Here is a 27,563-nt window from a genome sequence, read left to right on the forward strand (position 1 = left end):
ATAGCCTCCGGCTGCATCCATGTTGCCGCAAAGGATGTGATTCATTTTTTTTTATGGTGGCGTAGTATTTGATGGTGTATATGTACCACATTTTCTTTTCCAATCCACCATTGATAGACACCTAGGTTGATTCCATGTCTTTCTATTGTGAATAGTGCTGTGATGAACATACGAGCATGTATCTTTTTGATAGAACAGCTTATTTTCTTTTGGATATATGGCCAGTAATGAGATTGCTGGGCTGAATAGTAGCCCTGTTTTATATTCTTTGAGAAATCTTCAACCTGCTTTCCACAGTGGCTGGACTAATTTACATTCCCACCAGCCAACAATGTATAAGCGTTCCTTTTTCTTCATTGCCTTACCAGCATCTGTTATTGTCTTTTTAATAATAGCATTCTGACTGGTGTGAGATGGTATCTCATTGTGGTTTATGATTTGCATTTCTCTGGTGATTAGTGATAATGAACTTTCTTTTTCAAATGTTTTTTGGCTACTTGTATGTCTTCCTTTGAGAAGTGTCTGTTTATGTCCTTTACCCACTTTTTAATGGGGTTATTTGTTTCTTGCTTGTTGATTTGTTGAAGTTCCTTATAGATTCTGGATTTCAGACCTTTGTCAGATGTGGTTTGCAAATATTTTCTCCCATTCTGAAAGTTTTCTGTTTACTCTGTTGATAGTTTCTTTTGCTCTACAGAAACTCTTTAATTAGTTCCCACTTGTTGATTTTTGTTTTTGTTGCAGTTGCTTTTGAGGGCTTAGCCAAAAGTTCTTTGCCAAGGCTGCTGTTGAGAAAGTATTTCCTAGGTTTTCTTCTATGATTTTAATAGTTTGAGGGCTCACATTTAAATCTTTAATCCATGTGATTTAAGTCTTTAATCACATTTAAATCTTTAATACACCTTGAGTTGATTTTTGTATAAGGTGTAAGGAAGGGGTTCAGTTTCATTCTTCTGCATATGGATAGCCAGTTATCTCCACGCTATTTATTGAATAGGGAGTTCTTTCCCCATTGCTTGCTTCATAGTCTTTATTGAAGATCAGGTGGCTATAGGTGGGTGGCTTTATTTCTGGGCTCTCTGTTCTATTCCGTTGGTCTATGTGTCTGTCTTTGTACCAGTACCATACTGTTTTGGTTACTATAGCCTCATATTCGGATAGTGTGATGCCTCCAGCTTTGTTATTTTTGCTTAGGATTGCTTTTGCTATTTAGGCTCTTTTTTTGTTCCATATTAATTTTAGAATAGTTTTTTCTATCTGTAAACAATGGCATTGGTAGTTTGATACAAATAGCATTGAATCTGCAAATTGCTTTGAGCAGTGTGGCCATTTTAACAATATTGATTCTTCCAATCCATGAGCATGGAATACTTTTCCGCTTATTTGTGTCATCTCTGATTTCTTTCAACAGTGTATTTCTCTTTGTAGAGAACTTTTACATCCTTGGTTAGCTGTGTTCCCAGGTACTTCATTTTTCGTGTCTGCCTATAGTTCTGTGTGTTTTTAAAATTTTTGTCGGTGGTTCTCTTTGACTTGTAATTAATGCATTGTATGGGGATGAAACCAGTTTCTCCTGATACCTGAACAGCTTGTCATAATTCTTTGCCAATAGTCAAATTCTTCACGTGGTCTCTCTAAACACATACTGGCCATTGATGGTGTCAATGCCTGACATGTATAAGGGATGGGGTGGGGAAAAAAGTGTAGAGGAATTACGGGAAGTCAAGTGTGGATTGGATGCCACTTCTCTGTTTTCGGTGTGTGGTCAGGACCACATGAGGAAGGCTGGCTGGTCAACTCCCCCACCCCACACAAGTACACGCACATTACCATCAAGGGTGATAGATGCTTAGAGTGGGACAGTCTGGGAGTTATGAGAGCAAATGGGAGGGGCACCCACAGAAAGGCAGTATGGAAGCCTTCCTGGTGGAAGTGGCAGCTAAGCCAAGGCCTGAGGTGGAAGCACAAGAGAAGTGAAAAGGGGTGTGGGGAAGCAAGGGGCCAGAGGAGGGAGAGAGAATGGAATGGAGGGTCAGAATATGCGTATAGGGTGGTGGGAGGAGTGGTGGGAGAAAACAGGAAAGAAGGGTAGGTGTGGCTTATCCCAGACATGCAGGGCTTGTTCAAGATCCCAAATACCAATATTGCAGAAATGGACAAGCTGATCCTGAAGTCCATATGGAAACAGAAGGGACCCATATATTAGACTTATACCTAAATATTTCATGACCTTTGGCACTATTGTAAATTGTACTGGTTTTTAAATTTAAATTTCCAATTGTTGGAACAGAACAGAGCCCTCAGAAATAATTCCACATGTCTACAACCATCTGATCTTTGACAAACCTGACAAAAACAAGAAATGGGGAAAGGATTCCCTATTTAATAAATGGTGCTGGGAAAACTGGCTAGCCATATGTAGAAAGCTGAAACTGGATCGCTTCCTTACACCTTATACAAAAATTAATTCAAGATGGATTAAAGGCTTATATGTTAGACCTAAAACCATAAAAACCCTAGAAGGAAACCTAGGCATTACCATTCAGGACATAGGCATGGTCAAGGACTTCATGTCTAAAACACCAAAAGCAATGGCAACAAAAGCCAAAATTGACAAATGGGATCTAATTAAACTAAGGAGCTTCTGCACAGCAAAAGAACCTACCATCAGAGTGAACAGGCAACCTACTGAATGGGAGAAAATTTTTGCAATCTACTCATCTGACAAAGGGCTAATATCCAGAATCTACAAAGAACTCAAACAAATTTACAAGAAAAAAACAACCCCATCAACAAGTGGGTGAAGGATATTAACAGACATTTCTCAAAAGAAGACATTCATGCAGCCAACAGACACATGAAAAAATGCTCATCATCACTGGCCATCAGAGAAATGCAAATCAAAATCACAATGAGGTACCATCTCACATCAGTTAGAATGGTGATCATTAAAAAGTCAGGAAACAACACGTGCTGGAGAGGATGTGGAGAAATAGGAACACTTTTACACTGTTGGTGGGACTGTAAACTAGTTCAACCATTGTGGAAGACAGTGTGGCGATTCCTCAAGGATCTAGAACTAGAAATACCATTTGACCCAGCCATCCCATTACTGGGTATATATCCAAAGGATTATAAATCATGCTGCTATAAAGGCACATGCACACGAATGTTTATTGCGGCACTATTCACAATAGCAAAGACTTGGAACCAACCCAAATGTCCATCAACGATAGACTGGATTAAGAAAATGTGGCACATATACACCATGGAATACTATGCAGCCATAAAAAAGGATGAGTTCATGTCCTTTGTAGGGACATGGATGAACCTGGAAACCATCATTCTCAGCAAACTATCGCCAAGAACAAAAAAACCAAACACTGCATGTTCTCACTTATAGGTGGGAATTGAACAATGAGAACACTTGGACACAGGAAGGGGAACATCACACACCGGGGCCTGTTGTGGGGTGGGGGAAGGGAGGAGGGAAAGCATTAGGAGATATACCTAATGTAAATGACGAGTTAATGGGTGCAGCACACCAACATGGCACATGTATACATATGTAACAAACCTGCACGTTGTGCACATGTACCCTAGAACTTAAAGTATAATAAAAAAATAAATTTCCAATTGTTTAGTGATATAGAAATACAACTGGCCGGGCCCAGTGGCTCACGCCTGTAATCCCAGCACTTTGGGAGGCCGAGGCAGGTGGATCACCTGAGGTCAGGAGTTTGAGATCAGCCTGACCAACATGGAGAAACCCTGTCGTTACTAAAAATACAAAATTAGCCAGGTGTGGTGGCACATGGCTGTAATCTCAGCTACTTGGGAGGCTGAGGCAGGAGAATCGCTTGAATCCGGGAGGCAGAGGTTATGGTGAGCCGAGATCATGCCATTGCACTCCAGCCTGGGCAACAAGTGCAAAACTCCGTCTAAAAAAAAAAAAAAAAAAAAAAAAAGAAATACAACTGATTCTTGATCTTGTATCCAAAACAATATTAGAAAAGGGGAACAAAGTTGGAGGGTTCACACTTTCCAATTCAAAACTTACAAAGCCATCAAGCCAGAAAGTAAATTAGTGGTTTCCAGGGGCTGGGGGTTGGATTGGGGATTGGAAATACTGTTAACAGATAGAGAATTTCTTTCTGGGAAGATGGAAATGTTCTGGAGGTAGTGGTGATGATTACACAACATTGTGAATGTACTAAAACCCAGTGAACCTTATACTTTAAAATGGTAAATTTTATGGTCTATACATTTAATCTAAATTATAAAAGCTACTTTGAGGAAAACAATGTGATTCACCATAACAGCAGATTAAAGAAGAAAAAACATGTAACCACCTGAACAGATATAGAACTCTAATTTGACAACATACAACATCATTTCATGATTAAAAATACTCTCAGCCAACTAGGAACTAAAGGGAACTTCCTCAACCTGAAAAAGAGCATTTACAAAAAATCTCTACCAGGCATTATACTTAAAAGTGAAAGAGAATGCTTTTCACCTAAAATTGGAAACAAGACAAGAATATCTACTTTTATAATTCCTATCCAACATTGTACTGAAAGACCTAGCCAATGCAATAAAGCAGGAAAAAGAAGAAAAAAAAATACAAAGAGGAAAGGAAGAAATAAAACCCTCTCTATTTGCAGATGATACAATTGCATGGAAAATTCCAAAGAACCTATAAAAAAGCTATGATAATAGGTTTTTTCAGTAAGTTCTCAGGATATAGGAGCAATGTATAAAAATTAGTTGTATTTCTATAATATAATTGAACAATTGGAAATTTAAATTAAAAAGTACCATTTACAATAGCATAAAATACCATGAAATATTTAGGTATAAGTCAAACGAAACATGTACGGTACTTTTATGCTGAAAACTACAAAACACTAATGAGAGAAATAAAAGACCTAAATAAATGGAGAGATACGCTGTGGTCATGGATTCGAATATTGGAGTTCCAATATTGTTAAGATGTCAATTCTCCCTGGGTTGATCTACAGATTCAATGCAGTAAAAATCCTGGATAATATTCCATTGTGCACATGTACCACATTTTCTTTATCCATTCATCTGTTGATGGACACTTAAGTTGATTCTATATCTCGACTATTGTGAATAGTGCTGCGATAAACACAGGAGTGCAGTTATCTCTTCAGTATACTGATTTCCTTTCCTTTGGCAATATACCCAGCACTGGGATTGCTGGATCATATGGTAGTTCCATTTTTAGTTTTCTTGAGGAGCCTCCATATAGTTCTCTATAGTGGCTTTACTAATTTACATTCCCACTAACAGTGCATGAGGGTTCCTCTTTCTCTGCATCTTTGCCAGCATCCATCATTGTTTGTCTTTTCGATAAAAGCCCTTTTAACTGGAATGAGATGATATCTCATTGTGGTTTTCATTTGCATTTTTCTGGTACACAAAGGAATATTATTCAGCCATAAGATGAATGAATCTTGTGATTTGCAATAACAGGATTGGAATTGGAGGACATTGTGTTAAGTAAAACAACCCGGGCACAGAAAAACAAATATTGCATGTTTTCATTCATGTGTAGGAGCTAAAAAAAAAAATTGGATCTCATGGAGGTAGAGAGTAGAATGATGGGTTACTAGAGACTGGGAAGGGTAGTAAGGAGGATGGGGTAAAGAGGGGATGGTTAATGGGTACAAAAATACAGTTAGGAAAAATAAGACCTAGTGTTTGGTAGCACAGTAGGGTGACTATAGTTAACAATAATTTATTGTGTATTTCAAAATAACTACAGGAATGGAATTGGAATGTTCCCAGCAAAAGAAATGATAAATGCTTGAGGCAATGGATATCCCAGTTACCCTGATTTGATCATCACACATTGTATGCTTGTATAAAAATATCACATGTTCCCTATAAATATGTGCAATTATTACATATTCATAAAAAGGTAAAAATCCTAGAAGTATATTTTGCAGAATTTAGCCAATTCTAAAATTTATATAAAAAATAAAAAAGTAGAGTATCCAAAAGAATTTTGAAAAGAATCTTGATACATACCATTAAGTAGCTGTCACTTTTTATTTATTTATTTAATTTTAAAAAATTAGATTGATATTTTATAATTTTTTAACTTTTACTTTAGGTTTGAGGGTACACATGAAAGTTTGTTATATAAGTAAACTCATGTCATGGGAGTTTGTTGTACAGAGTATTTTGTCGCCCAGGTATTAAGCCTAGTACCCAATGGTTATTTTTTCTGCTCCTGCCTCCTCCCAACCTCCACCCTCAAGTAGACTCCAGTGTCCGTTGTTTCCTTCTTTGTGTTCGTAAGTTCTTTATTGTTTAGCTCCCACTAATAAGTGAGAACATGCAGTATTTGTTTTTCTGTTCTTGTGTTAGTTTGCTAAGGATAATGGCCTTCAGCTCCATCCATGTTCCCACAAAAGACATGATCTTGCTATTTTTATGGCTGCATAGTATTCCATGGTGTATATGTACCACATTTTTAAAAATCCTATTTGTTATTGGTGGGCATTTAGGTTGATTCCATGTTTTGCTATTGTGACTAGTACTGCAATAAATATTCATGTGCATGTGTCTTTATGGTAGGATGATATATATTACTCTGGGTATATCCCCAGTAATGGGGTTGCTGGGTTGAATGGTAGTTCTGATTTTAGCTCTTTGAGGAGTTGCCATACTGCTTTCCCCAAGTGGTTAAACTAATTTACCACTCCCACCAACAGTATAAGTGTTCCCTTTTCTTCACAACCTCACCAGCATCTATTTTTTAACTTTTACTAATAGCCATTCTAACTGGTGTGAGATGGTATCTCATTGTGGTTTTGATTTACATTTCTCTAATGATAATGATTTTGAGCTTTTTTTGTATGCTTGTTGGCTGCATGCACGTCTTCTTTCGAAAAGTGTCTGTTCATTTCCTTTTCCCACCTTTTAATGGCGTTGTTTTTCTCTTGTAAATTTGTTTAAGCTCCCTGTAGATGTTGGATATTAGACCTTTGTTGGATGCATAGTTTGTGAATATTTTCTCTCATTCTGTAGGTTGTCTGTTCACTCTGTTGATAGTTTCTTTTGCTGTGCAGAAGCTCTTGCATCTAATTAGATGCCATTTGTCAATTTTTGCTTTTGTTGAGATTGCTTTTTGTGTCTTTGTCAGGAAATCTTTGCTTATTCCTGTGTCTAGGATGGTATTGCCTAGGTTGTCTTCCAGGGTTCTTATAGTTTTGGGTTTTACATTTAAGTCTTTAGTCTATCTTGAGTTGATTTTTGTATATGGTGTAAGGAAGGGGTCCAGCTTCAATCTTCTGCATATGGCTAGCCAGTTATCCTAGCACCATTTGTTGAATAGGAATTCTTTTCCCCATTGCTTATTTTTGTCTTAGATCAGATGGTCGTAGGTGTATGGCCTTATTTCTGGGCTCTCTATTCTGTTCCATTGGTCTATGTGCCTGTTTTTGTACCAGTACCATGCTGTTTTGGTTACTGTAGCCCTGTAGTATAGTTTGAAGTCAGGTAATGTGATGCCTCCTTCTGTGTTCTTTTTGCTTAGGATTGACTTGGTTATTCAGGTTCTTTTTTGATTCCATATGAATTTTAAAATAGTTTTTCCTAGTTCTGTGAAGAATGTCATTGGTAGCTTAATAGTAATAGCACTGAATCTATAAATTGCTTTGGGAAGTGTGTCCATTTTAATGATATTGATTCTTCCTATCCATGAGCATGAGATGTTTTACCATTTTTTTGGTGTCATCTCTGATTTCTTTGAACAGTGTTTTATAATTCTCACTGTACAGATCTTTCACCTCTCTGGTTAGCTGTATTCCTAGTTATTTTATTCTTTTTGTGGCAATCGTGAATAGGATTGCCTTCCTGATTTGGCTCCCAGCTCTTGTTTGTGTATAGGAGTGCTAGTGATTTTTGTACATTGATTTCGTATCCTGAAACTTTGTTGAAGTTATTTATCAGCTGAAGGAGCTCCTAGGCCAAGACTATGGGGTTTTCTAAATATAGAATCATGTTGTCTGCAAACAGGGATAGTTTGACTTTTTTACTTCCTTTCTTCCTATTTGTATGCCCTTTTTTCTTTCTCTTGCCTGATTGCTCTGGCTAGAACTTCCAATACTATGTTGAATAGGACTAGTGAGCAAAGGTATCCTTGTTTTGTGCTGGCTTTCAAGGGGAATGCTTTTGCCCATCAAGTATGATGTTGGCTGTGGGTTTGTTGTAGATGGCTCTTATTATTTTGAGGTATGTTCCTTCAATACCTAGTTTATTGAGAATTTTTAACATAAAGGGGTGTTGACTTTTATTAAAGCCTTTTCTTCATCTATTGAGATAATCATGTGGTTTTTTGTCTTTAGTTCTGTTTATGTGATGAATCATATTTATTGATTTGCATATGTTGAACCAACTTTGCACCCCGGGGATGAAGCCTACCTGATCATGGTGGATTAGATTTTTGATGTGCTGCTGGATTTGGTTTGCAGGTAGTGTGTTGAGGATTTTTGCATTAGTGTTCATCAAGAATATTGGCCTGAAATTTTCTTTTTTTGTTAAGCTGACACTTTTTAGTTTGATGCCACCCCATTTGTCTGGTTTGCTTTTGTTGCCTGTGCTTTTGGGGTCATATCCAAAAAATCATTGCTCAGAAGCTTGATTGTCAAGAAGCTTTTCCCTTTGTTTTCTTCTAGCAGTTTTACAGTTTCAGGTCTTGTGTTTAAGTCTTTAATCCATTTTGAGTTGATTTTGTATATGGTTTGGGATAAAGGTCTAATTTAATCCTTTTGAATATGAATATCCAGTTCTCCCCACACCATTTGTTGAAGAGAATGTCCTTTCTCCTTTCCATATTCTTGGCACCTTTATTGAAGATCAATTGACCATAAATGCATAGTTTTATTTCTAGCCTCCCTGTTCTGTTCCATTGGTTGATGTGTCTGTTTTTATGCCACCACCTTGCTGTTATGCTTACTAGAGCTTTCTTGACACAGTATGTTTTGAGATCAGGAATTATGATGCCTCCAGTATTTTTTTTCTTGAGGATTGCTTTGGCTATTTGGGGTCTTCTGTGGTTCTATATAAATTTTAGTTTTTTTTCTATTTTTGTAAAAAAATGCCATTGGGATTTTGATAAGGATTGTACTGAATCAGAAGATTGCATTAATACTCCAGTCCATGAACATAGGATATCTTTCCATTTATTTTTGTCTTGTTTAACTTCCTTAATCAATGTTTTATAGTTTTAGTGTACATGTTTTTCACCTCTCTGGTTAAATTTAAGCTTAGGTATTTTTTTTGATGCTATTGTAAATGAGATTGTTTCTTGATTTCTTTTTCAGATAGTTCATTGTTAGTGTATAGAAGCACTATTGATTTTTTACATTGATTTTGTAACCTGTAACTTTACTGAATTTATTCATTAGTTCTAGTAGTTCTTTTTTGGTGGAGTTTTTAGGGTTTTTTAAAAATATATTTATATATATATGTTTTTATATATATATCATTTTAAGTGTAAACAGAGACAAATTTCCTTTTTTGTATCTGATTTGGGTCTCTTTCATTTATTTTTCTTGCCTAATTGCTGTGACCAGGACTTCCAGTACTATGTTACATAGAAGTAGTGAGAGTGAGCATTCCTGCCTTTTTCCTCATTTTAGTGGTAAAGCTTTCAATTTTTCACCATTGAGTATGATGTTTGTTGTGGGCTTGTCGTATATGGCCTTTACCATATTGAGGTACATTCCTTCTGTAGCGAATTTATTGAGAGTTTTTATTGTAAAAGAATGTTGAATTTTGTCAAATGCTTTTTTTTGCGTATATTGAGATGATCATGTGGTTTTAGTCCTTCATTCTGTTAATGTGATATGTCACATTAATTGATTTGCATATGTGGAATCATCCTTGCATCTCGCATCCCAGGGATAAATCACACTTGATCATGGTTATTATCTTTTTATCTTTTTTTTTTTTTTTTTTTAACAGAGTCTCGCTGTGTTGCCCAGGCTGGAGTGCAGTGGTGTTATCTCGGCTCACTGCAAGCTCCACCTCCCAGGTTCACGCCATTCTCCTGCCTCAGCCTCCTGAGTAGCTGGGACTATAGGCGCCCGCCACCATGCCCTGCTAATTTTTTTTTTTTTTGTATTTTTAGTAGAGACGGGGTTTCACCATGATTTCCAGGTTGGTCTCGAACTCCTGACCTCAGGTGATCCACCCGCCCTGGCCTCCCAAAATGCTGGGATTACAGGCATGAGCCACTGCAGCTGGCCGGTTATATGACTTTACATGTTTGTCAAAACTCATAAAACTATGTACTAAAAGGCTGAATTTTATTGTATGTAAACTCTTCCCCAATAAATCTGACCTAAAAAACAATCAAATTCTGTTGACTTTAGGATAAAGTATTGAGTTATCAATGAGTCTTCCCTCAATGGTGTATGAGGCAGAAATCACGTTGCAGAGCCGTGGCATGATGTCCCCTGCACATTCCCTTTCTAGAACTTGTCCCAGTTTGAAATTGCTATACACATCTCCCTGTTAATCCATTGATTACTCTCCTCTCTTCCACCTGGCTGCACTGAGGGCCCTGGAAGGCACTGTATCTCTATTACCCAGCTGTGTGCTTAGCAATAAGAAACACTTGTTTGTTGAATGAATGAATAAATGAATGAATGAATGTATGATTAAATAGGTGAATTTTATGGATGAATTCTACATATTGACCTTGAAGATATTTCTTAATATCACAACAAATATTCAAATAACAAATAGTTATTTTTAATCTAAGCCAGTTATTAGCCTTATTAGTCAGAGTGCCAACTTTGACTTTTTACCTCCCTAAAGATTCCCAATATATTGAAAGGGTGGTATTCTGTCTTCTCTTCTAGAATTTTCTATGTATTTTCCAACCCAAATTCTTCTTTGCTGCCTTAATAATCTCCCAGGAATACCACCTGGAGTAAATCCTCACTCACTGCCCATTGACTCTACTATAGGCTTATTTTTTATCTTTTAAATTATTAAAAAATATATATATACACTTAGAGATTGGGATCTTGCTCTGTTGCCCAAGTTGGAGTGCAGTGGTGACAAAGCTCACTGCAGCCTTAAACTCCTTGGCTCAAGGGATCCTCCCACTTCAGCCCCCCGAGGAGCTGGGATTACAGGCAGAAACCATTCTGCCAGGCTTATTATATAGGTTCCTTTAGCTGGCAGCACATCCAAGTGATAATTTATCATGAACCATATAGAAGATCACATCTGCTCCAGAGGGATTCCCCCAGCAGGCATAACTTTTCTTCAGAGAGAGAAAACCTCCACATCTGCTTTAGGTGGGAAGAGGTGTGTGATTACGGTCCTGTCTCTTTCAGATCGGCGCCTACTTCGGGGCCTCCCTCTGCTCCGTGGACGTGGACAGCAATGGCAGCACCGACCTGGTCCTCATCGGGGCCCCCCATTACTACGAGCAGACCCGAGGGGGCCAGGTGTCCGTGTGCCCCTTGCCCAGGGGGGTGAGTGGCGATGGGACCTGGGCTGGGTGGGGCCTGGTGTGGGTGGAGGGGTCGCCTGGGTTGGGGCCTGATACTGTTTGTGTTTAGCAGAGGGCTCGGTGGCAGTGTGATGCTGTTCTCTACGGGGAGCAGGGCCAACCCTGGGGCCGCTTTGGGGCAGCCCTAACAGTGCTGGGGGACGTAAATGGGGACAAGCTGACGGACGTGGCCATTGGGGCCCCAGGAGAGGAGGACAACCGGGGTGCTGTTTACCTGTTTCACGGAACCTCAGGAATTGGCATCAGCCCCTCCCATAGCCAGGTGAGACCTGGTCACTGTCCTTGTCATGACAGTAGCCTCTTTGTTGATCTTTCTCCTAATTCAGTGTGCCCACAGCTGCCAGATAAGTTCTCACAGTACTCCTTTCAGAACCTTCAAAAATAATAACATGTGGCTGGACCTGGTGGCTGACGCCTGTAATCCCAGCACTTTGGAAGGCTGAGTTGGGAGGATTGTTTAAGCCCAGGAGTTCAAGACCAGTCAGGGCAACATAGTGAGAACCCATCTCTCCAAAAAAAAAAAAAAAAAAAAAAAAATTAGCCAGGTGTGGTGGCATACACCCATGGTCCTAGCTACTCTGGAGGCTGAGGCCGGAGGATTGCTTGAGCCTGGGAGGTTGAGGCTGCAGTGAGTCCTGGTCACACCACTGTACTCCAGCAGCCAGAGTGACAGAGTCAGACTTGCACATGCATGCGTGCATGTGCACACACACACACATTCACAGAAATCTCAAAGACTCTTAGTTCCAGATTGATTATTTCTACAGCAATAGGAGGTGCATGATAGCCTCATCACCCCCACTTTACAGATGAGTAGATCAAGGCCCAGCGATGGCAAATGGCAAGCTAGCAGTATTGGGATGCAGGCATTCCTTTCTTCTGATTCTCGGTCCTGGTAAGGTGACCAAGAGCTCTAGTTTGCTTAACTCTGTCCCAGATTTAGTACTGAAATCCCACATCCTGGGAAACCTATGCGGTTGGCCACCTTACGGGATTGCACACTTCACAGATGTGGAATTGTGCAGTCACACGTGCCCCTCTCTCAGAAGCGCCCTGTGCTTGGCTTAATGCTCTGCTATTGCCATCTTCAATTCTTAGTAATTTTTCAACAAAGGGTCCTACATTTTTTTGCACTGGGTCTTGCAAAGCATGGAGCCCATCCTGATGACTTGTCACCCTATATTCTGGACCTGACAACTGTTTTGCTCTGTAAGTTGGCTTTCTGTCTCCTGCCAGGTGGAGCCCACTGTCTGGAGGGACCCTTACAGTCTGGTTCCATCTTCCCTGTATCATATTCTTTCCCACCATAGCCACCTGAGACCATCTAGTTTTCTGGCCTCTGGTCTCTGGGTTTTTGCCAGCCTTACATTTTTCTTTCTTTATGTTTAAAAATTTTTTTATTGTGGTAAGGGCACTTAACATGAGACCTATCCTCTTAACAGATTTTAAAATGTACAATGTAATACTGTCATCTATTGGTGCAATGTTGTACAGCAGACCTCTTGAACTTCATCTTGCATATTGAAAATGTATACCCATTGATTAGCAACTCCTCATTGTTCTCTAGCCTCTGGCAGCCACCATTATATTCTTTGCTTCAATGAGTTTGGCTATTTTTTTTTTTTTAGTTTTTGAGACAAAAGTTTCAGTCTGTCGCCCAGGCTGGAGTGCAGTGGCACAATCTCGGCTCACTGCAACCTTACCTCCTGGGTTCAAGCGATTCTCCTCTCTCAGCCTCCCGAGTAGCTGGGATTACAAGCATGCACCACCATGCCTGGCTAATTTTTGTATTTTTTGTAGAGACTGGGTTTTGCCATGTTGTCCAGGCTGGTCTTGAGCTCCCGGACTCAAGTGATCCACCTGCCTTGGCCTCCCAAAGTGCTGGGATTACAGGTGTGAGCCACCGCACCCTGCCAGTTTGGCTATTTTAGATAACTCATATAAGTGAAACCACGCCGTATTCATCCTTTGGTGACTGGCTTATTTCACTTAGAATAACGTCCTCCAGGTTCATCCATGTTGTCACAAATGAAAGAATATCTTTCTTCTTTTTCTTCTCCTCCTCCTCCTCTTTCTCCTCCTCCCCCTCCTCCGCCTCCCCCTCCTCCTCCTCTTCCTCCTCCTCACCCTCCTCCCCCTCCTCCTCCTCCTCTCCTCCTCCTCCTCCTCCTTCTTTTTTGACAAAGTCTTGTTCTATCACACAGGCTGGAGTGCAGTGGTGCAAACACGGCTCCTGGAAGCCTCAACCTCCTGGGCTCAAGCGACCCTCCCACCTCAGTCTCCTGAGTAGCTGGGACTGTGGGCCCATTCCACCATGCCTGTCTAATTTATTTTTATTTTTTGTAGAGATGGAGTCTCCCTATGTTGCCCAGGCTGATGTCTTTCTTTTTTAAGGCTGAATAATATCCCATTGTATGTATATACCACAATTTAAAAAAGCCATCGTTTCCTGGTAGAGAGGGAAGGAAAAATCCCTCATCTGTTGATAGGCATTTAGGTTGTTTTCACATCCTGGCTATTGTGAATAGTGCTGCAATGAACATGGGCATGTTCATATCTCTTTAAGATCATAATCCCCATTCCTCTGGTTAAATAACCAGAAGTGGGATTATTAAATCATATGGTAGTTCTATTTCTAATTTTTTGAGGAACTTCCATACTGTTTTCCCTAGGAGCTGCACCATTTTGCAGTCTCGCCAAGAGTGTGCAAAGGTTCTGATTTTTCCGTGTGTTTACCAACACTTGTCTTTTGTTTTTTCGGCAATAGCCAGGCTAGCAGGTGTGCAAGTGAAATTTCACTGTGGCTTTGATTTGCATTTCCCTGATGATTAGTGATGTTGAGCATCTTTTCATGTATGTATTGGACATTTTTGTGTCTGAAAAAAATGTCTCTTCAAGCCCTTAAGCTTATTTTTAAATCAAGTTATTAAGGCCGGGAGCAGCGGCTCATGCCTGTAATCCCAGCACATTGGGAAGCCGAGGCGGGCGTATCACCTGAGGTCAGGAGTTCAAGACCAGCCTGGCCAACAGGGTGAAACTTCATCTCTACTAAAAATACAAAAATTAGCCAGGCTGTGGTGGTGCACGCCTGTAATCCCAGCTATTCCAGAGGCTGAGATGGGAGAATCGCTTGAACCCGGGAGGTGGAGGTTGCAGTGAGCCGAGATTGTGCCACTGCACTCCAGCCTGGGAGACAGAGGGAGACCTTGTCTCAAAAAAAGAGAAAAGTTATTAGATTTTTTGCTATTGAGTTGTATGAGTTCACTATATATTTTGGAGATTAACCCCTTATCAGATACATGGTTTGCAAATACTCTCTCCCATTCCGTAGGTTATATTTTACTCTGCTTATTCTTGCCTTTGCTGTGTAGAAGTCTCACTTGGTTTGATGCAGTCAGGCTTAGTTATTTTTGTCATCTGTACTTTTGGTGTCATAGCCATAAACTCATTGCTCAAACCACCATCTTTCCAGCTTCTCCCCTGAGTTTTATTCTAGATGTTTTACTTTTTCATTGAAGTCTTTAATTCATTTTGAATTGATTTTTGTGTATGGTATATGAGTCAAATTACGTTCTCCTGCATTTGTATATCCAGTTTCCCAATACCATTTGTCTAAGAGAGTATCCTTTACCCATTGTGTATTCTTGGCATTATTTAGGAGAATCAGTTGGACCCATATGGATGGGTTTATTTCTGGGCTCTGTATTCTGTTCCATTTGTCTATATGTCTATCTTTATGCTAGTACCATACTATTTTAAGTACTATAACTTTGTCATTTATATATATAATCCTGCATTTTATTAGAGTCAAATAACATTAAAAGAAAGACACTTATATTCGCTTTAGAAAACCCATTGATGTTGACGAATTTGGCACATACTTATAAAAGCAAGGCTTATTAGCTTGTATATTTGGAACTAAAAAGTATTTGAAATTGATCACAGCATAATGAATCCTCAATTTCCAGAGTACTAGAGATGATTATATACAAAAATCCAGTGAAACTTATTTTACTAATTTACCAGTTCTATATCACTCCTAAATTTCCCTAAAAATATGGATTTGTAAAAGGTAGTATTCTATAATTCACAAATATGAAGAGCTTTATTATAATTTGAGTATGAACTGTGTATCACCCATATCATGGCTTCAGAAAACTATTGCTTTTCTTACTAACTTATTTAAGGTTTCACTACATGAGTCAGTATGCAGAACTCACTATGTTGTAACTATGATCTGTAATGATAAAAATATAGAACCTCTTTGACTTTAATCTAAAAAAGTCACCTTATCATAAAACAGTGTTAACATAATCAAAAATTAACCCTGACCAAAAAAACCCACTTATTTTGGCTTTTAAAAATAGCTCATGCTCATGGTTCTTTCAAAGTGGTGTTGTAGCTACCGTCTTTTCTAACAGAGGAATATTTTCATCATAGCAACTATTTCTGAGCCAAAAATAAACCACACTAAAAACAGAAGAAAATTCTCAGTGTAGAAAGGAAAAGGCTCATCTGTTGTGCAATAGCAGGCATCGGGCTCTGTGAGTGCCTTTCAGACATCCTCAATCAACCCAACTAGAGGCACTATTGAGTTTATCCAGTAAGAGCACTGTGCAATCTAGTGCTGTGAGGGCATTACTTAATTAGCCAAAGGAAGAACAATCTTTTTTTCTTTCTTTTCTTTTCTTTTTTCTTTCTTTCTTTCTTTCTTTCTTTCTTTCTTTCTTTCTTTCTTTCTTTCTTTCTTTTTTTCCTTCTTTCTTTCTTTTTTTTCTTTCTCTTTCTCTTTTGTTTTTGTTTTGAGACGGAGTCTCGTTCTGTTGCCCAGGATGGAGTGCAGTGGAGTGAGCTCAGCTCACTGCAACCTCCGCATCCCAGGTTCAAGCTATTCTCTTGCCTCAGCCTGCCGAGTAGCTGAGATGACAGGCGCCCGCCACTACGCCTGGCTAATATTTTTCTCTTTTTAGGAGAGACGGGGTTTCACCATGTTGGCCAGGCTGGTCTCGAACACCTGACCTTGTGATTCACCTGCCTCAGCCTCCCAAAGTGCTGGGATTACAGGCGTGAGCCACCGCGCCCAGCTTTTTCTTTCTCTTTCTTCTTTCTTTCTCTCTCTCTCTTTCCCTCCCTCTTTCTTTCTTTTTCTTTCTCTCTTTCTTTCTCTCTGTTTCTTTCTCTCTCTTTTTATTTTTTTGAGACAAGGTCTCCCTCTGTTGCCCAGGCTGGAGTGCAGTGACGAGATCATGGCTCACTGCAGTCTTGACACCCAGGCTCAAGCAATTCTTCCTTCTCAGCCGCCCAAGTAGCTGAGACTATAGGTGTGCACCCCCACGCTTGGCTAATTTTTCAATTTTTTGTAGAGATGAAGTCTCACTATGTTGGCCAGGCTGGTCTTCTGGCCTCAAGCCATCCTCCTGCCTCGGCCTCTCAAAGTGTTAGGATTATAGATGTGAGCCACTGCACCCAGCCAAAGCAGTCTTCAAGTTATGTACCAGTAATTTATATAGCTTTTCTAAAATTTAAGAAAGTACTGAATGGACTATAGTTATTATCTAAAATTTAAGCAAGTACTGAGTGGACTATAGTCATTATATGATTTTTAAAAAAATTTCAGTAACTTTTGGGGTACAAGTGCTTTTTGGTTACATGAATGAATTCTATAGTGGTGAATTCTGAGATTTTAGTGCACCTGTCATCAAAGCAGCGTACACTGTACCAAATATATAGTCTTTTGGCTCTTATCTCCTCCTAGACTCCCCTTCCCCAAGTCCTCAAAGTCCATTACATCACTCTTGTCTTTGCATCCTTATAGTTTAGCTCCCACTTATAAATGAAAACATATATTTAGTTTTCCATTCCTGTGTTACTTCAGTAATGGCCTCCAGTTCTATCCAAGTTGCTGCAAAATACATTATTTGTTCCTTTTTATGGCTGGGTAGTACTCTGTGTATATATACACATATATACACACACATATATATAACTTTTTAAAATCCACTCATTGGTCGACGGGTACCACAGGTTGGTTCCATATCTTTGCAATTGTGAATTGTGCTGCTATAAACATGCATGTTCATGTATCTTTTTCATATAATGACTTCTTTTCCTTTGGGTAGATACCCAGTAGTGGGATTACTGAATCAAATGGTAGATCTACTATTAGTTATTTAAGGAATCTCCATACTGTTTTCCATAGAGGTTGTGCTAATTTACATTCCCACCAGCAGTGTAAAAGTGTCCCCTTTTCATCACATCCATGCCAGATCTATTGTTTTTTGACTTTTTAGTTATGGCCATTCTTGCAGGAGTAAGGTGGTATTTTATTGTGGTTTTAATTTGCATTTCCTTGATGATTAGTGATGTTGAGCATTTTTTTCATATGTTTATCGGCCATTTGTATATCTTCTTTTGAGAATTGTCTATTCATATCCTTTGCCCACTTTTTGATGGGATTACTTGTTTTTTCCTTGCTGATTTGTTTGAGTTCCTTATAGATTCTGGATAGTAGTCCTTTGTCAGATGCATAGTTGGCAAATATTTTCTTGCATTCTGTGGGTTGTCTGTTTGCTCTGATGATTATTTCTTTTGCTGTGCAGAAGCTTTTTAGTTTAATTAGGTCCCATTTATTGGTTTTGTTGCATTTGCTTTTGGGGTCTTGGTCATGAATTCTTTGCCTAGGCCAATGTCCAGAAGAGTTTTTCCAATGTTATCTTGTAGAATTGTTATGGTTTCAGGTCTTAGATTTCAGTCTTTGATCCATCTTGAGTTGATTTTTGTATAAGTTGAGAGAAGAGGATCCAGTTTCATTCTTCTACATGTGATTTGCCTGTTTTCCCAGCGCCATTTACTGAATAGGGTGTCCTTTTCCCAATTTATGTTTTTGTATGCTTTGTAAAAGATCAGTTGGCTGTAAGTATTTGGTTTTATTTCTGGGTTCTTTGTTTTGTTCCATTGGTCTAAGTGCCTATTTTTATACCAGTACCATGCTGTTTTGGTAACTATAGCCTTGTAGTATAATTTGAAGTCTGGTACTGTGATGCCTCCAGATTTGTTCTTTTTGCTTAGTATTGCTTTGGCTATTTGGGCTCTTTTTTTTTGTTCCATATGAGTTTTAGGATTGTTTTATTCTAGTTATGTGAAAAATGATGTTGGTATTTTGATGGGAATTGCATTGAATCTGTAGATTGGGCAGTATGGTCATTTTCACAATATTGATTCTTCCTATCCATGAGCATGGGATATATTTCCATTTGTTTGTGTCATCTATAATTTATTTCAGCAGTGTTTTGTAGTTTTCCTTGTAGGGAGCTTCACCTCCTTGGTTAACTATATTCCTAGGCATTTTATTTTATTTTTGTAGCTGTTATAAAAGGGATTGAGTTCTTGATTTGATTCTCAGCTTTGTCGTTGTTGGTGTATAGCAGTGCTACTGATTTGCATACATTGATTTTGTAACCTGAGACTACTGAAATTGTTTATCAGATCTAGGAATCTTTTGGATGAGCCTTTAGCATTTTCTAGGTAAATGATCATATCATTGGCAAACAGCTCTAATTTGACTTCCTCTTTTCCAATTTGGACCCCTTTATTTCTTTCTCTTGACTGATTGATTTGGCTGGGACTTTCAGTACTGTGTTGAATAGAAGTGCTGAAAGTGGGCATTCTTGTCTTGTTCCAGTTCTTAGTGAGAATGCTTTCAACTTTTCCCCCTTCAATATGAAGTTGGCTGTGCTTTTGTCAGATAATGGCTTTTATTATTTTGAGATAAGTCCCTTCTATGTCTAATTTATTGAAAGCCTTTTTTTTAATCATAAAGGGATGCTGGATTTTATCAAATGCTTGTTCTGCATCTATTGAGATGATTATATAGTTTTCTTCTTTAATTCTGTTTATGTGATGTATCACATTTATTGACTTGCATATATTAAACCATTCCTGCGTCCTTGGGATGAAACAGACTTGATCATGATGTATTATCTTTTTGATGTACTGTTGGATTTGGTTAGCTAGTATTTTGTTAAGGATTTTTGCTTCTATATTCATCAGGGATATTGTTCTGTAGTTTTCTTTTTTTTGTTATGTCCTTTTCTGGTTTTGATATTAGTGTGATACTGGCTTTATAGAATGATTTAGGGAGGATTCCCTCTTTCTCTATCTTTTGGAATAGTATCATATCATTGGTACCAATTCTTTGAATGTGTGTTAAAATTCAGCTGTGAAACCTTCTGGTCCTGGGCTCTTTCTGATTCTATCTCGCTGCTTGTTATTGGTCTGTTCATGGTATCTATTTCTTGCTATAGCTATTATATGATTAATCCAAGGTACCAAAAAGCATTTTGAATGATTTAGCAGGCCATCCTTTTTCCTTGTGTCCTAATGAGGAATTTTTTTGACGCTTCATAATTCTCTTAACAAGGAATTTTAGCTCCTCCTCCATCATTTTGTAAAATAATGATGACAATTTAAAACTTCCATCAACATATTAAATTTTCAAAATTAACCAACTAAAAGCTACAAAAATCTCAAAGTTTGAGTTTTAAACTGAATATTTGAAGCTAATATAGAAATTTTTGATAAGAATATCAGTGCAGACATATAACACTCAAACCTTCACAGCTAATGGCAATATTTATCAGCAATGCAAGGTACTCTTTTTTTTTTTTTCTTTTTGAGATGGAGAATTTTGCCCTGTTGCCCACACTGGAGTACAGTGGCATGATCTTGGCTTACTGCAACCTCTGCCTCCTGGGCAAGAGATTCTTTTGCCTCAGCCTCCTGAGTAGCTGGGATTACAGGCGTGCGCCACCATGCCCAGCTAATTTTTGTATTTTTAGTAGAGATTGGGTTTCACCATGTTGGCCAGTCTGGTCTCGAACTACTGACCTTGTGATCTGCCCGTCTCAGCATCCCAAAGTGCTGGTATTACAGGCATGAGCCACCATGTCTGGCCGCAAAGTACTCTTAATGGCTTTTAAATCATGTTTAACAGAGAGTTTACACAAGTCAGTCCAATGTAGTTAGTATTAGTGTCCAATAATATATGAACACCCTTCAAGACAATTGCTGCTACATTTTCAATATAATTATTAATTGTTGTCTGAAAAACACACATAAACGCAAGTGAGACTAAAAGCTGTGTCACAAAAGAAAAAAAGAAAAGACCAGTACCATGCTGTTTTGGTTACTGTAGCCTGGTAGTATGGTTTGAAGTCAGGTAGCGTGATGCCTCTAGCTTTGTTCTTTTGGCTTAGGATTGACTTGGCAATGCGGGCTCTTTTTTGGTTCCATATGAACTTTAAAGTAGTTTTTTCCAATTCTGTGAAGAAAGTCATTGGTAGCTTGATGGGGATGGCATTGAATCTATAAATTACCTTGGGCAGTATGGCCATTTTCACAATATTGATTCTTCCTACCCATGAGCATGGAATGTTCTTCCATTTGTTTGTATCCTCTTTTATTTCATTGAGCAGTGGTTTGTAGTTCTCCTTGAAGAGGTCCTTCACATCCCTTGTAAGTTGGATTCCTAGGTATTTTATTCTCTTTGAAGCAATTGTGAATGGGAGTGCACTCATGATTTGGCTCTCTGTTTGTCTGTTACTGGTGTGTAAGAATGCTTGTGATTTTTGCACATTGATTTTGTATCCTGAGACTTTGCTGAAGTTGCTTATCAGCTTAAGGAGATTTTGGGCTGAGACGATGGGGTTTTCTAGATATACAGTCACGTCATCTGCAAACAGGGACAGTTTGACTTCCTCTTTTCCTAATCGAATGCCCTTTATTCCCTTCTGCTGCCTGATTGCCCTGGCCAGAACTTCCAACACTATGTTGAATAGGAGTGGTGAGAGAGGGCATCCCTGTCTTGTGCCAGTTTTCAAAGGGAATGCTTCCAGTTTTTGTCCATTCAGTATGATATTGGCTGTGGGTTTGTCATAGATAGCTCTTATTATTTTGAGATATGTCCTATCAGTACCTAATTTATTGAGAGTTTTTAGCATGAAGGATTGTTGAATTTTGTCAAAGGCCTTTTCTGCATCTATTGAGATAACCATGCGGTTTTCGTCTTTGGTTCTGTTTATATGCTGGATTATGTTTATTGATTTTCGTATGTTGAACCAGCCTTGCATCCCAGGGATGAAGCCCACTTGATCATGGTGGATAAGCTTTTTGATGTGTTGCTGGATTCGGTTTGCCAGTATTTTATTGAAGATTTTTGCATCAATGTTCATCGAGGGTATTGGTCTAAAATTCTCTTTTTGTTGTGTGTCTGCCAGGCTTTGGTCTCAGGATGATGCTGGCCTGATAAAATGAGTTAGGGAGGATTCCCTCTTTTTCTATTGATTGGAATAGTTTCAGAAGGAATGGTACCATCTCCTCCTTGTACCTCTGGTAGAATTCGGCTGTGAATCCATCTGGTCCTGGACTTTTTTTTGGTTGGTAAGCTATTAGTTATTGCCTCAATTTCAGAGCCTGTTATTGGTCTATTCAGAGATTCAGCTTCTTCCTGGTTTAGTCTTGGGAGAGTGTATGTGTCGAGGAATTTATCCATTTCTTCTAGATTTTCTAGTTTATTTGCGTAGAGGTGTTTGTAGTGTCCTCTGATGGTAGTTTGTATTTCTGTGAGATCGGTGGTGATATCCCCTTTGTCATTTTTTTATTGCATCTATTTGATTCTTCTCTCTTTTCTTCTTTATTAGTCTTGCTAGGGGTCTATCAATTTTGTTGATCTTTTCAAAAAAACCAGCTCCTGGATTCATTAATTTTTTGAAGGGTTTTTTGTGTCTCTATTTCCTTCAGTTCTGCTCTAATCTTAGTTATTTCTTGCCTTCTGCTAGCTTTTGAATGTGTTTGCTCTTGCTTCTCTAGTTCTTTTAATTGCGATGTTAGGGTGTCAATTTGAGATCTTTCCTGCTTTCTCTTATGGGCATTTAGTGCTATAAATTTCCCTCTACACACTACTTTGAATGTGTCCCAGAGATTTTGGTATGTTGTGTCTTTGTTCTCATTGGTTTCAAAGAACATCTTTATTTCTGCCTTCATTTTGTTATGTACCCAGTAGTCCTTCAGGAGCAGGTTGTTCAGTTTCCATGTAGTTGAGCGGTTTTGAGTGAGTTTCTTAACCCTGAGTTCTAGTTTGATTGCACTGTGGTCCGAGAGACAGTTTGTTATAATTTCTGTTCTTTTACATTTGCTGAGGAGTGCTTTACTTCCAACTATGTGGTCAGTTTTGGAATAGGTGTGGTGTGGTGTTGAAAAGAATGTATATTCTGTTGATTTGGGGTGGAGAGTTTTGTAGATGTCTGTTAGGTCCGCTTGGTGCAGAGCTGAGTTCAATTCCTGGATATCCTTGTTAACTTTCTGTCTTGTTGATCTGTCTAATGTTGACAGTGGGGTGTTAAAGTCTCCCATTTTTATTGTGTGGGAGTCTAAGTCTCTTTGTAGGTCACTAAGTACTTGCTTTATGAATCTGGGTGCTCCTGTATTGGGTGCATATATATTTGGGATAGTTAGTTCTTCTTGTTGAATTGATCCCTTTACCATTATGTAATGGCCTTCTTTGTCTCTTTTGATCTTTGTTGGTTTAAAGACTGTTTTATCCGAGACTAGGATTGCAACCCCTGGTTTTTTTTGTTTTCCATTTGCTTGGTAGATCTTCCTCCATCCCTTTATTTTGAGCCTATGTGTGTCTCTGCACGTGAGATGGGTTTCCTGAATACAGCACACTGATGTGTCTTGACTCTTTATCCAATTTGCCAGTCTGTGCCTTTTAATTGGAGCATTGAGCCCATTTACATTTAAGGTTAGTATTTTTATGTGTGAATTAGATCCTGTCATTATGATGTTAGCTGGTTATTTTGCTCGTTAGTTGATGCAGTTTCTTCTTAGCCTTGATGGTCTTTACAATTTGGCATGTTTTTGCAGTGGCTGGTACCGGCTGTTCCTTTCCATGTTTAGTGCTTCCTTCAGAAACTCTTTTAGGGCAGGCCTGGTGGTGACAAAATCTCTCAGCATTTGTTTGTCTGTAAAGTATTTTATTTCTCCTTCACTTATGAAGCTTAGTTTGGCTGGATATGAAATTCTGGGTTGAAAATTCTTTCCTTTAAGAATGTTGAATATTGGCCCCCACTCTCTTCTGGCTTGTAGAGTTTCTGCTGAGAGAGAAAGGTCGGGTTACCCACAAAAGGAAGCCCATCAGACTAGATCAGCTGCCAGTCTGATGGGCTTCCCTTTGTGGGTAACCCAACCTTTCTCTCTGGCTGCGCTTAACATTTTTTCCTTCATTTCAACTTTGGTGAATCTGACAATTATGTGTTTTGGAGTTGCTCTTCTCGAGGAGTATCTTTGTGGCGTTCTCTGTATTTCCTGAATTTGAATGTTGGCCTGCCTTGCTAGATTGGGGAAGTTCTCCTGGACAATATCCTGCAGAGTGTTTTCCAACTTGGTTCCATTCTCCCCATCACTTTCAGGTACACCAATGAGATGTAGATTTGGTCTTTTCACATAGTCCCATATTTCTTGGAGGCTTTGTTCGTTTCTTTTTATTATTTTTTCTCTAAACTTCTCTTCACGCTTCATTTCATTCATTTCGTCTTCCATCGCTGATACCCTTTCTTCCAGTTGATCGCGTCAGTTACTGAGGCTTGTGCATTCGTCACGTAGTTCTCGTGCCATGGTTTTCAGCTCCATCAGGTCCTTTAAGGACTTCTCCGCATTGATTATTCTAGTTATCCATTCGTCTAATTTTTTTTCAAAGTTTTTATCTTCTTTGCCATTGGTTTGAACTTCCTCCTTTAGCTCAGAGTAGTTTGATCTTCTGAAGCCTTCCTCTCTCAACTGGTCAAAGTGATTCTCCGTCCAGCTTTGTTCCGTTGCTGGTGAGGAGCTGCGTTCCTTTGTAGGAGGAGAGGCGCTCTGATTTTTAGAGTTTCCGGTTTTTCTGCTCTGTTTTTTCCCCATCTTTGTGGTTTTATCTACCTTTGGTCTTTGATGATGGTGACGTACAGATGGGTTTTTGGTGTGGATGTCCTTTCTGTTGTTAGTTTTCCTTCTAACAGTCAGGACCCTCAGCTGCTGGAGATATAGACCAATGGAACAGAACTGAGCACTCAGAAATAGTGCCGCATATCTACAACTATTTGATCTTTGACAAACCTGACAAAAAGAAGAAATGGGGAAAGGATTCCCTATTTAATAAATGGTGCTGGGAAAACTGGCTGGCCATATGTAGAAAGCTGAAACTGGATCCCTTCCTTACACCATATACAAAAATTAATTCAAGATGGATTAAAGACTTACATGTTAGTCCTAAAACCATAAAAACGCTAGAAGAAAACCTAGGCAATACCATTGAGGACATAGGCATGGGCAAGGACTTCATATCTAAAACATCGAAAGCAATGGCAACAAAAGCCAAAATTGACAAATGGGATCTAATTAAACTAAAGAGCTGCTGCACAGCAAAAGAAACCACCATCAGAGTGAACAGGCAACCTACTGAATGGGAGAAAATTTTTGCAACCTACTCATCTGACAAAGGGGTAATATCCAGAATCTACAATGAACTCAAAGAAATTTACAAGAAAAAAACAAACAACCCCATCAAAAAGTGGGTGAAGGATATGAACAGACACTTCTGAAAAGAAGACATTTATGCAGCCAAAAGACACATGAAAAAATGCTCATCATTACTGGCCATCAGAGAAATGCAAATCAAAACCACAATGAGATACCATCTCACACCAGTTAGAATGGCAATCATTAAAAAGTCAGGAAACAGCAGGTGTTGGAGAGGATGTGGAGAAATAGGAACACTTTTACACTGTTGGTGGGACTGTAAACTAGTTCAACCATTGTGGAAGTCAGTGTGGTGATTCCTCAGGGATCTAGAACTGGAAATACCATTTGACCCAGCCATCCCATTACTGGGTATATACCCAAAGGATTATACATCATGCTGCTATAAAGGCACATGCATACAAGTGTTTATTGCGGCACTATTCACAATAGCAAAGACTTGGAACCAACCCAAATGTTCAATAATGATAGACTGGATTAAGAAAGTGTGGCACATATACACCATGGAACACTATGCAGCCATAAAAAAGGATGAGTTCATGTCCTTTGTAGGGACATGGATGAAGCTGGAAACCATCATTCTCAGCAAACTATCGCAAGGACAAAAAACCAAACACTGCATGTTCTCACTCATAGGTGGGAATTGAACAATGAGAACACATGGACACAGGAAGGGGAACATCACACACCAGGGACTGTTGTGGGGTGGGGGGAGGGGGGAGGGATAGCATTAGGAGATATACCTAATGCTAAATGACGAGTTAATGGGTGCAGCACACCAACATGGCACATGTATACATATGTAACAAACCTGCACGTTGTGCATGTGTACCCTAAAACTTAAAATATTGTAATAATAAAAAAGAAAAAGAAAAGAAATCCAATGAATCAATTAATGCTATCAACAAAGAACATGCAAGAATGTAACATTACATGTAATTTTTGTTTTCAAAAAAGACACTAAAATGCCACTGGATTAAAATGTATTTATTATTTATTATTATCATTTTTGAGACAGGGTCTTGGTCTGTCATGCAGGCTGGAGTGAAGTGGTGCAATCATGGCTCACTGCAGCCTTGACCTCCCAGGCTCATGTGAGCCGCCTGCCTCAGCCTCCTGAGTGTCTTTGACTGCAGGTGTATGCCACCATGCCTGGCTAATTTTTAAATTTCTTTTGCAGTGACAGGGTCTGTCTATGTTTCCCAGGCTGGTCTCCAACTCCTGGGCTCAAGTGATCTTCCCACCTTGGCCTCCCAAAGTGCTGGGACTACTGGTGTGAGCCACTGCACTCAGCCGGACTGTAATTTATTCAGAACATCTTTAGTGTTCATTCCCAGAGATCTTGATCTGCTCAGTAATGCTTTCACAAGATCGATTATAGCCATCTTTTGCAGTGAATGCTTAGGCTGGTCCGTCCTCCTGTGGTAGTAGGGGGCAGTCTTTTTTTTTTTTTTTAATCTTCATGTTTTTATTTATTTTTTCTTTTTTAAATTACACATTGGGCCAGGCACAGTGGCTCATGCCTGTAATCCCAGCACTTTGGGAGGCCGAGGCGGGCGGATCACGAGGTCAGGAGTTCAAGACCAGCCTTGCCAACATGGTGAAACCCCATCTCTACTAAAAATACAAAAATTAGCTGGGCTTGGTGGCGTGTGCCTGTAATCCCAGCTACTTGGGAGGCTGAGGCAGGAGAATTGCTTGAACCCAGGAGGCGGAGGTTGCAGTGAGCCAAGACTGCACCACTGCACGCCAGCCTGGCAACAGAGCGAGACTCCGTCTCAAAAAAAAAAAAAATTATACGTTAAGTTCTGTGATACATGTGCAGAACATGTAGGTTTGTTACCTAGGTATACAAGTGCCATGGTGGTTTGCTGCACCCATCAACCCGTTGTCTAGGTTTTAAGCCTCACATGCATTAGGTATTTGTCCTAATGCTCTCCCTCCCCCTTGATCCCCACCCCTCAACAGGCTCCAGTGATGTTCCCCTCCCTGTGTCCATGTGTTCTCATTGTTCAACTCCCACTTATGAGTGAGAGTATGTGGTGTTTGCTTTCCTGTTCCTGTGTTAGTTTGCTGAGAATGATGGTTTCCAGTTTCATCTATGTCCCTGCAAAGGACATGAACTCATTCTCTTTTATGGCTGCATAGTATTCCATGGTGTATATGTACCACATTTTCTTTATACAGTTTATCATTGATGGGCATTTAGGTTGGTTCCCAGTCTTTGCTATTGTAAATAGTGCTTCAGTAAAAATACATGTGCATGTGTCTTTATAGTAGAATGATTTATAATCCTTTGGGTATATACCCAGTAATGGGATTGCTGGGTCAAATGGTATTTCTGGTTTTAGATCCTTGAGGAATCGCCACACTGTCTTCTACAATGGTTGAACTGATTTACACTCCCACTAACAGTGTA

The 27,563-nt window shown here is 39.2% G+C and overlaps 1 protein-coding gene across 5 annotated transcripts in view; it reads left to right on the plus strand.

Moving 5' to 3' along the window:
* Nucleotides 1–27,563, plus strand: part of ITGAM (integrin subunit alpha M) — a 72,505-nt gene that overhangs the window by 26,161 nt on the left and 18,781 nt on the right. For 4 of the 5 annotated variants that reach the window (XM_054667981.2, NM_001194934.1, XM_016928462.2 and 1 more), the window contains 2 exons: nucleotides 11,391–11,531; nucleotides 11,619–11,831. In XM_054667981.2, coding sequence (XP_054523956.1) covers nucleotides 11,391–11,531; nucleotides 11,619–11,831 — 354 coding nt within the window. The remainder of the gene's footprint in view (nucleotides 1–11,390; nucleotides 11,532–11,618; nucleotides 11,832–27,563) is intronic. The other variant, XM_016928461.4, reaches the window with a different exon arrangement.

Source organism: Pan troglodytes, chromosome 18 (assembly GCF_028858775.2).
Source record: "Pan troglodytes isolate AG18354 chromosome 18, NHGRI_mPanTro3-v2.0_pri, whole genome shotgun sequence".
NCBI lineage: Eukaryota > Metazoa > Chordata > Mammalia > Primates > Hominidae > Pan > Pan troglodytes.